At 46.9% G+C, this 9,715-nt stretch overlaps 2 protein-coding genes across 2 annotated transcripts; one reads left to right on the top strand and one right to left on the bottom strand.

The window, feature by feature from the left end:
• Positions 1-4,187: 4,187 nt before the first annotated feature.
• On the top strand, positions 4,188-7,238 carry CCM_01570 (IQ calmodulin-binding protein; the record flags this gene model as incomplete). The annotated part of the gene is made up of 1 exon (XM_006666726.1): positions 4,188-7,238. The coding sequence occupies one exon, from the start codon at positions 4,188-4,190 to the stop codon at positions 7,236-7,238; it is 3,051 nt and encodes a 1,016-aa protein (XP_006666789.1).
• Positions 7,239-7,692: 454 nt separating this feature from the next.
• Positions 7,693-9,512, bottom strand: CCM_01569 (uncharacterized protein; the record flags this gene model as incomplete). The annotated part of the gene is made up of 7 exons (XM_006666725.1): positions 7,693-7,739; positions 7,803-8,011; positions 8,041-8,507; positions 8,625-8,696; positions 8,847-9,065; positions 9,144-9,248; positions 9,369-9,512. 7 exons carry the CDS (start codon positions 9,510-9,512, stop codon positions 7,693-7,695), a joined length of 1,263 nt encoding a protein of 420 aa, XP_006666788.1.
• Between the last annotated feature and the right edge of the window lie 203 nt (positions 9,513-9,715).

Raw genomic sequence — 9,715 nt, 5'->3', positions numbered from 1 at the left:
AATAAAAGTAGTATTATATAAAGCCTATAAGTATAAGAAGATAAAGTATTAAGATCTACTTAATAACCTAATAAAGAAAGAAGGCTCCTATCTATTAACTATACTAGCTATACTAAGTAAGCCCCTACTAGTAGACCTTAAGCTTATAAAACTCTATTATATATAGATACTAAAGGATATTATAGATCCTATACCTATATAGTATAATAAAGTTAATCTAAAAGCCCTATATAATATAATAGGTAAGCTAGTAAAGCTACCTAACCTACTAAATACTAAATTCTAGCTATTATTAAGAGCTTTTATTATATAGTAGGTATTATACTTAAATTAGAATATCCTACTTATAGTAATACACCTTAAGTAGTATATATTAAGTATATAGTAGCTATATACCTTTAGCTATAAGAATATTAGTAATTTACTAATAACTAAGTATAATATATTAAAGTTAAAAATACTTATATAGATAGTAGTTACTATAGTAATTTATAGTATAGATAAGGCTTATACTATAAAATAGTATTTAAAGGATAAGAATCTTAAAAGAGTACTTATAAGAGTTAAGCTTTATATAGTTAAGTTTAATATAGTACTAGAAATAAAGGAATAGGTAAAGGATTATATAGCTAAATTAATAGTAAAGCTTATAGTACTTTATAGTAAGAAAGGAAGATAATAAAATAATAAAGTATAAAAGGTAAAGTTAATTAATATAAAGTAGTAAAGGCTAAAGATTATTAAAAATATTAAGTAAGTTAAGCTAATAATTATATATAGTAATAAGAAGGAAAACTTAGATAATATTAACTACCTTACTTATATATAGTTATAGTAAATACCTCTTTAGCTAGTAGCTAGGCTATTACCCCTTATTATATAAGTAGATAGCTATATTAATATTAAGCTAATAGTACTATAAAGAGTAGCTAGGTATAATATTATATTAGTTAAGGTAGAATATAAGTATTTATATAGCTTATAGGAGGATATATATAATATAGTTTAAAGTAACTTATATATAGTAAATAAGACTAATATAGTTAATATATTATAAGTATATATAGCTAAAATATAAAGAATTATAAATACCTTAAAGAAAGATAATAATATAATATACTAAGAACTTACCTACCTAAGGGACTTAGTTATTAGAATAAGTATTACCCTAGTAAAGCTATATTAGGATACTAGGTAGTTAGTAGTATTACTACTTATCTTTATAAAGGTAGTATATCTAAAAGGTAATATTAGACTATTAGAAGGCTATATAGGGGACTTAATAATTATTATAAGAAGCTTAATAAATATAGTATAGGACTAGCTTTAAAGACCCTAGCTAGGTTAGAAAATAGTAAAAGCTATAAATAACTAGGTTAATAAAGTTATAGCTTATACCCTTATAAATAAGCCTAATATAATCTTATATAGTATTAATTTTATATATTAAATAATAAAGATAAGTATAGTTACTATATAATAAGAGGTTATATCTATATAATAATATATTAATATACTAATAAAGGTATAAAAGGCTAGTAAGTACCTACTTAAAGCTATCTTTATACTTAGATATAAGCTTTTTAATATATAGTATATAAACTACCTAACTACTACTACTATATTAAAGGTTATATATAAAATAATATAAAAGAAAGTAATTAATAGTATTAATATATAACTTATAGAATAGACCTATATAGCCCTTAGTATATTCTACTACTCTAGTATAATAAACTATACCTTAAATATCCTTATAATAAAAGGCTTAGAAAGCTATATATACTAGTAAGTAGAGTATATATTTATATAGTAACTAATACTTAAACTAGAATTTAACTATAACTTTATATAGTATATAATAATAAAGAAAGTAAATATAGTAAGTATAAGACTACTTATAGCTAAGATAGTAGTAGCTATTAAGGTAGTAACTAAGATAGTAAAGCTAAAAGCTAGATAGAAGTTATTAAAGCTAATTAAACTAGTTAAGCTAATTAAGCTAGTCTAAGATAATAGGCTACTCTTAGACTAAAGGTAGTATATATTTAGACTAAATAAAGGTCTAAGTATAGAAGTATTAATACTAATATATAAGAGTAATATAGATAAATTAAATATAAAGGTATTAATACTAGTATAAGAGGCTATATAGCTAGTATAGAAGGATAATATAGATAATATAGATATAAAGGAGGATTAAGTATTTATTAATTTATTTTTTATTTTTATTTTCTATATATATATATAAGTATTTATAATTTAGCTTAGCTTTAGAAGAATTATCTTTATATATAGTAGGGTATAATTAGTTTTTATCTATATATAAGGTAAGTTTATTTAGGTTTATTTAATAGTAAGGTTGTTACTATAGGCGATAAGGTATATTATTATATGTATAGCACCACTTAGGGCCATAAGCCACCCACCGAGGAGCTAGAGAATACATCATCATCTTGCCAAACTCTTGTGCCTAATAAACAGCACCTCGCACAGCGCTGGAGGTGGTCCACCGCCAACAACAGGCAGCTTGCCGAATTGCGCAGTCCATCATATCTGCGACACGCAGATGCACACCATACGCGCAGCAAGATTCGGCAAGAGTGGTTTATCTTCACCGCGGTGTGGCTGCAGCAGACAGGTGTTGATAGTTGGCCCTTTCCGCCTTCTGTCGTGGCTTGCTGTCGGCTCGAGGTGTTCTAATCCAGGCGCTCACTTGCCCCTGGGCGAGGGCGGGTTTGGCGTGTCAACCACGTCAATTGCTGTCCGTCTTGATGGAGACGATGGATCAGTGGTTTCTGCGATGCGTGGTTCGCCGCCCTATGTCGCGAGCTCGTTAAAAAGCCAATTGTTGGCTCGGACGATGTAAGATTACATAGTTATGCTCCATCATTTGGTCTGATGAGAGGAGTTTGCGACCTGCTTCGCCAGCCAAGTGTGGCGCCCACAAGCACGTGGCGGTGTTCCTGTGGCTTGTATTTGACACACCACCAAATACAGGCCGCTACTTTGCTTGGTCAAAGGTATGTAGGTAGTTAACATCAACGGTGTGCCCGGATAGACGGCCTAACTACTTGGTATGGCGCGAATGGAGCCTTTGTTTAGCTGCTTTCGCTCCTTTCGCTGCTTTCTTTGATTGACTGATTCCAGCTTAATATAGATCCAATCAGGGGTGGGTTCTCTGTCTCATCCGATGAAAACGTTGATTGATAAATGACAAATCGAGTGATTGGCTTGCAACTGTCTATTCTGCTCTTACAGTCCTTGGAAAAACAAATTATCAACCACAGATGGGAGAAGGGAACAACAACCAATGACATTCTTGCCGTTTTGCCCGGCCTATTTAGTGTGCGCAAACGCCTGACCAGACAGCTCTAAGGAGTACTAACTTCGCACTACGCCTGCAAGTTTCTCCGAGGAGGAATGCATGGCCTTTGTATGGCGACCCGCTCAGATGTACCTGGGGACCACTGTCGATAGTTAGTGAGAGCCTAGCCTCCCGACCAACCATCTCCAACATGCTTCAAGTCAGCCGCAAACGCCGACGCTCAAACTCTCCCACCCTCGCCAATACCCAATGCACCATCAAATCTTGTCTCCCATATCCCAGCCCCTCTTGCGCCGCTTTCAGCATCCTCTTCTTCTATTGACGCCCCTTTTCACATAACCAGCCACTTGCCCCGTGTCATCCTCTCTTTACCCTTCCACAACCTTCCAGGCGCCTTGGTGGGGGATCTTGAGACTTGCATTTCGCGACAGCCTTTGCTCCTTGCGTCATTCCAAGACAACTGCCATCACGCGCCATCTCGCCATCTATCCTAGTTGCCGAGATACATCCATGTTTTCTTGACGCATTTCCCAAAACAAGGCACTGCTTACGCACCTCCCTGCGCCTCTTGCATAAACTCTGCGTGCCGGGGCCTCTTTTTCTGTATTAATCATTTATATTTCCCGCCTTGGAAACACGCACGTCGACCAAGCCTTGCCTTAACTCACCTCGTCCCGACCATCCCGACACCCAACCACCGCCCCACGACCTTGCATACAGCAGCATCGCATTTGCATCCGCATTCATATAGACATAATCGACAAAATCGCCAGCGCCCTTCTGCCTCTGGCGCTGAAACGCCAGCCACCGCATCAATAGATACCCTCAACCCCAGCCAAAACACAGCCAAGCCACCAAGATGCGCCGACCGTCTTTAGACCTGAGCGAACCTGCGCGCAACATCGAAGAGTCCAACGGCGAACCCTCCGACGGCCACGCCATGGATCTCGATTTGGATCTCGATTTTCCCATATCTCCGACCAACCAAGATACTCGCGACCAGGACGCCCGCATCTATTCGCCGCCGCCGCGCATCGCCGACCGCTTCTACCGTCCCTCGCACGCCCGCCGCCGTGACTCAGCCGCTTCCTCTCGACGCAACTCCATCTCCTCCGCCCACTCGCGCTGTTCTTCCATCCATGCATCCTCCGCACATTTCGATCAACAGAGCAAACATGTCGCCCAACACCTTCGCCGCGCCTCCTTTCTTGAGGACCGCAGAGCCCGCCTCGCCGACCGTGCTGCCCATGCTGAAAAGGTGCGCTTGAGAGCCGCCCTCGCAAAGGCTGCGCCTCGTGGCCAAGCCTCCGAGGGAAAGGTTCTTGCCGCGCATCAGGCCCGAGAGCGCAACCTCGCCGAGATTGCTGCCACCTGCGCTGAGGAGGTACGCAAAGCGAAGCAAGTTGCCGAACAGACCAAGGAAAAGCGGGAGCAGGAAGTGGCTCGCATCAAGTCCCAGCTGGAGGAGCGCATGGCCGAGGCCCAACGCCGCCGAGAGGAACTGCTTTTGAAGAGTACTTCCCGCAAAGTCCGCGTCAATAGCGCCTCCAAGAAACCTGTCGACGTCCTTGCCCGTGTTAGCGAACGCGAGGTTCGCAAGTTGTCCGAGCAGGATGCTGCTCGACGTATCCAGGGTTGTTGGCGCTCCACTGTCCGCAAGCGAGCTGTTGACGAGTTCTACAAACTCGGTCTGTGCATTGACGGTATTCGAGACACTGATTTTGACACTGTCGTGGAGTTGCTCGCTCAAGAAAAAGTGCTGCACGTCGCTGCGCGTTTGTTGCGTCTCTGCGGACTGCAGGAGGGCGAACCCAACTCTGTGGCCGAAATGGCCGCTTGCCGCACGTTTATGAGTGCATTTCTCATTCTTGGACATCCAAACCAAGTCCTTAGCACCAAAGACGACCCTGCTCGATCAAATACCCGCGTAGAAACCCCCGTGGCAGCAACAAACCGCCTACCAGTTGCCGATTTGAACAATCCCCAGCTACAGGACCTCATTGGCAAGGCCAAAGATCTCCTCATCTCGTTTGAGAACATTCTCTCTTGGCTTACCCCCGGCAACCGATACACAGTTCCACCGTCCATGCGCAACGCCATTCCTGAAGCGTATGCCGTGTTTCACAACGCATTTATCGCCTGGAAGTCGCGCGACTCTAATGCTCTTGTTGAGGTCATGGTCATGCAATTTGTCGAACTCGACGCTATCTACCAAACCGTCAAAGATAGTACTGACGATGCCGCCGCCGCCTTGTACCGACAGAGCATTCAAGATAGCCAGCTCATGCTGATCGTCCGCATCAAGCGACTAGCTGGCCAGGAAAAGGGAAAGAAGCTGATTTTCGAGGCGGTTGCCGAAGCACGCAAGGCCCGCAAGGCCAAGAAGCAAACCACTGGCGACACCAGACCTCGAATTGCTGATAACTCGGCTGGCGATGCCTCTGCCACTGCAAACAGCCTCGTGTCCCCCGAATCGCAGACATTGACCCCCCCATCTACACCACTCAGCCGAGGCCAGGGTCAGAGCACCAGCCAACAGTCGTCCACTGGTCCTAAGACTGGGCTTATGGGCTTGCTTCCTGACAACCGTGTTGTTGTACATGAGCTTGCAATCAACAAAGAGTATCAGATACCTACAGAGGACTATGTCGAGCAACAGGCGGCAATAGCCCGACCTCTTTACGCTCATATGAAGGCTGCTGTTTCTGCAGATGATAACGAAGCCAACTTTCGCATCTTCCTCAGCATGGCCGGCAGCATCAGGGATAAGCTGCAGCGGTTGCTCAAGCCAGGAAACTCAATGTACAACCTCATTGGTGAGATACTTGACCCTGAGATGGCGGAGCGACAGTTTACTGTTGGCAACTTTTCATACGAGAAATTCTTTACTGCCATGGCATCGCTGTTGCCCAAGCTGTGCGCTCCATTCCGTGATGAGGAAGTAAATATACTCATACACGATAAACTGGCGGACGGCAATGTCATTGATCGCGTCGAGGCGCTCATTGGATTTATCGACATTATGCTTTGCGATTATGTCAATTATTTGATGCGCATGGCCGCGCCGCAACTTATTGATTCCGCAGCGCAGTACGAAGCGAAGCGCTTTGCGCAAGAGTTTGCGGCCGGTGATGTTCGGCTTAGAGTCGCTGAGAATGCCTGGCGCGAGGCTACTAACAAGGTGATGGCTGAAGTACAGCGTCGCGATCCAGAGGGCATCAACCACCCCAAATCTCGGCCCACTGCATCGCGCTTCTACGCGCAGATGCTCGTGGATGTTTTTTCGACGCTGGCCCTCCCAGTCGCGCCTGACCAGGTGCCTGAAATGCTACGTCTCGATATGTCACGCATTACGCAGGTGTCTACCATGATTCAGCGCATCATTACGGTCGGCGCTGTGCTGTTGCAGTGCAAAAATCTCCTCAAGCGGGATGTCCGTTCACAGTGGAAAACGGAGGCCTCGCGCATCCTAGCAGTGCTTGAAAACGAACACTCGTCGCTCGACACCGCCTTGGACGGTACCATGGCCGCCCTGGAGGCGGGCCGATCCATGCCCACGGCAACAAAGACGCAGCTGCGACAACTGGTGCGCAAGGTCCTGGAGGCATCCCGCGAGATGGCTCGCACCGGCGTCGAGCCAACCCAGCCCGTCCTCCGCCTGCTGCTCACCCGTCTCCGTGGCAATATCCTAGCCCGACTTGTCCCTGGCTCGTCGTCGGCGAGCGAGAAAGTCAAAGCAGCCAACACTGCGGGCGAGAAGCTGGCCAGCTTGGGGCTTTCGGAGTTTGTCGACCGCGTCAGGCAGATTTCTGATCTCCTCGACAAGGTTGGCGCGGTGGACCGTGCAGCGCACGGCACTTGGTGGGATGCCGTCGCCATCAAAGTGCAGCAAGAGACTATCGAGTCTTGAGCTGACTATGGGGCTCTGTATTTGCTCCTGTGGTTTTTATTGCATTTTTATCTGGAATGTCATATGCTGGCGTTTATCGGAATGGCTTTTTTATTTTTATATGACGATTGCACAATGATGGGGGGCTTGGAACTTGAGTGTGTGTGTGTGTTGGGTGAAGCACTTTTAGGTTGGAAGAGGACTAGGATACGACTTTATGATCTTGGGATTATTAGCTTGAGGACTGTGCGGGAGTTTTTGCTTTTTGGTTGAACCGCTGCATTTATGACCATATTACAAGAGATGAACTTTTTCTAGCATCATATTCATACAACAAGATTGCAGACACATACATGACTGTCTACTTGAGTTGCCTCGTTTGCCTCGTTTCAACGTATTCTATTCCATGACCTTGACCGAAAGACTGCAGGCCGTGGGTGTGCATATCGTGTCTCATATGGGGTATAATCTATATCTAAGGACTTGTAAGAAGTTCGGGGTCCTCAGGGCGAGGGCCCGTGGCTATATGGTGTATTGTGTACCGTAGCGCGAGCAGCTTCTCTGCTGCTACGCCATGACACGCACTTTGTATATGTACTTGCAGTGCAGTATCTTGCCGCTTGGTGCCGTACTTGTGTATATGTACATGGTGAGGTGGAGGGTATGGTATGACGACTCCATCCAGGGCCATTTCTGATTTCGCTTCGTCGAGTGCCCCGCACGCGAACTTGGATAACGGCGAGCGAATATTCGCTGCAGAGGCTGCTTTGAGCCCGTATCCGCATAATAGGAGTCTTGACGAGTAACAAAGCCCCAAGCTCACGTATATTCAATAATGACCTCGGTCGTTCTGTGAATCTTCATAGGCGGCGCCGGCAGTTCCGTCCGTTCCAGCATTTGCTCTTTGGCTGCCGTCCCGCCCTCCGTCGACAGCGTCGCTCGATCGCTCGAAATGTGCACGCGCGGCGGGTACGCCGTGTCTTCGGACACGTCCGTGAAGCCCTGGTACGGCTGCCACGAGAGGTCCGGCGTCGGGACGCGCGCCCGGGTCCATGGTTTCCCGACGCGGGCCCGCCACCCCTGCCTCTGCTGCTCATCACGGCCGTCGAGGGGGTAGTAGCAATCGCCGACGGTTTTGGAGAGGCGCGCGTCGCTCTCGGGCACGAGGGCGGCGCGGAGGCGGCGCGGCGCCGTGGCGCACCCAGTCACAACGGACGCGGCGAGGGCCGCTTCGGCGAGGAGCAAGGGCACGAGGGCGAACCATGGGGAAGAAGGCCTGTAGCGGAACGGCTGGAGAAAGATGATGCGTGTGGCCAGGATGGGTACCAAGCTGGTGTTGGGGAGACAAAGCGGTCAGTATGGCTCTGGCTGTGGGTTTGTAGTAGTTGGGTGACGCTCTTCGCTTACCACAAGCGGACGCCCAGGATGGCGGCGAGATACAGGCGTCGAGACGTAGCCATTTGCAGGCTCCAGACCAGGCTGGTGGAGAGTATGAAGAGGGAGAGCTCGACGAGTATACCCGTGGATTCTATCCCCAGCCATCGAGAGAACTGAAGGCGGGGGGGTTTCGAGTTAGCACGACGAACAAGGGGATGGGATGCGGTGGGTTGTTTTCCATTTGCCACTTACACGAGACTCAGCCGCCAGCGCGGTCCAGGGCTCGATTCTGTTGCCTTTTAACGCGAGGCAGATGACGCAGGCGACGGTCCAGAGGCCCGCGAGCCCCGCCGTGGTCCGCGCCGGCCAGACGACCGGCGATTCCCGCGCGACGGTGCCGACAAAGAGGGCGCACGCGATCCTGCCGAGGCCAAAGGAGAGGATGTAGAGAAACTGGGCAGCGTAGCGTGCCTTTGGAGGAGGGGAGAAGATTAGCTCATGGCCTCGAAGGGGTCATCATCCGCAGACACGGATGTCGGAAGCACGTACGAGTCTGATGCTTTCCAACTCGGATCGAGGAATGTCCTCGACACGACGGTCGTAGCCGTGCACAATACAGAACAAGAGCAGTGCGGCGTGAGCAATGGCGAGGATCTAGACAAAGGGGGAAAACACATCAAGTTAGCCGTCTTTGCTTCGGTTTGTGCTTCTTGGCACGGTGTTTTTCTTTTTGGCTGGCACCCAGCCATCCATAATTTCGTTTTCTTTTCTTACAAATGCAGCCGTGTAGGTATAGTCGTCGACGCTCCAACGCTTCGCTCTGCGCCTGATCCAGACCCGAGCAGCAAACGCAAAGACGGCCAGAGCGTGCAAGAGGCCAATGGTGCACGCCAGCGAGCCGCTCCGACTTTGGAGCATGGCCTCTTTTTTTAGGGGGGGGGGGTTTCCGGCCTCGGGTTTTTAGACGAACAGTAGGCGCACCATGTTTGGGCCGACAAACGACGATGTTGGACAGAACAGAAGCCGACAAACCAGGTCCAAGTGTATCGGCAAAGTCGTAGGTAGCAAACGGTTTATTCAAACCAGTTGCCCTCCCTCTTCTTCTTCTTCTTCTTCATCTA

Source organism: Cordyceps militaris (assembly GCF_000225605.1).
Source record: "Cordyceps militaris CM01 unplaced genomic scaffold CCM_S00001, whole genome shotgun sequence".
Lineage (NCBI taxonomy): Eukaryota > Fungi > Ascomycota > Sordariomycetes > Hypocreales > Cordycipitaceae > Cordyceps > Cordyceps militaris.
This window is presented reverse-complemented; position numbering and strand designations above follow the sequence as displayed.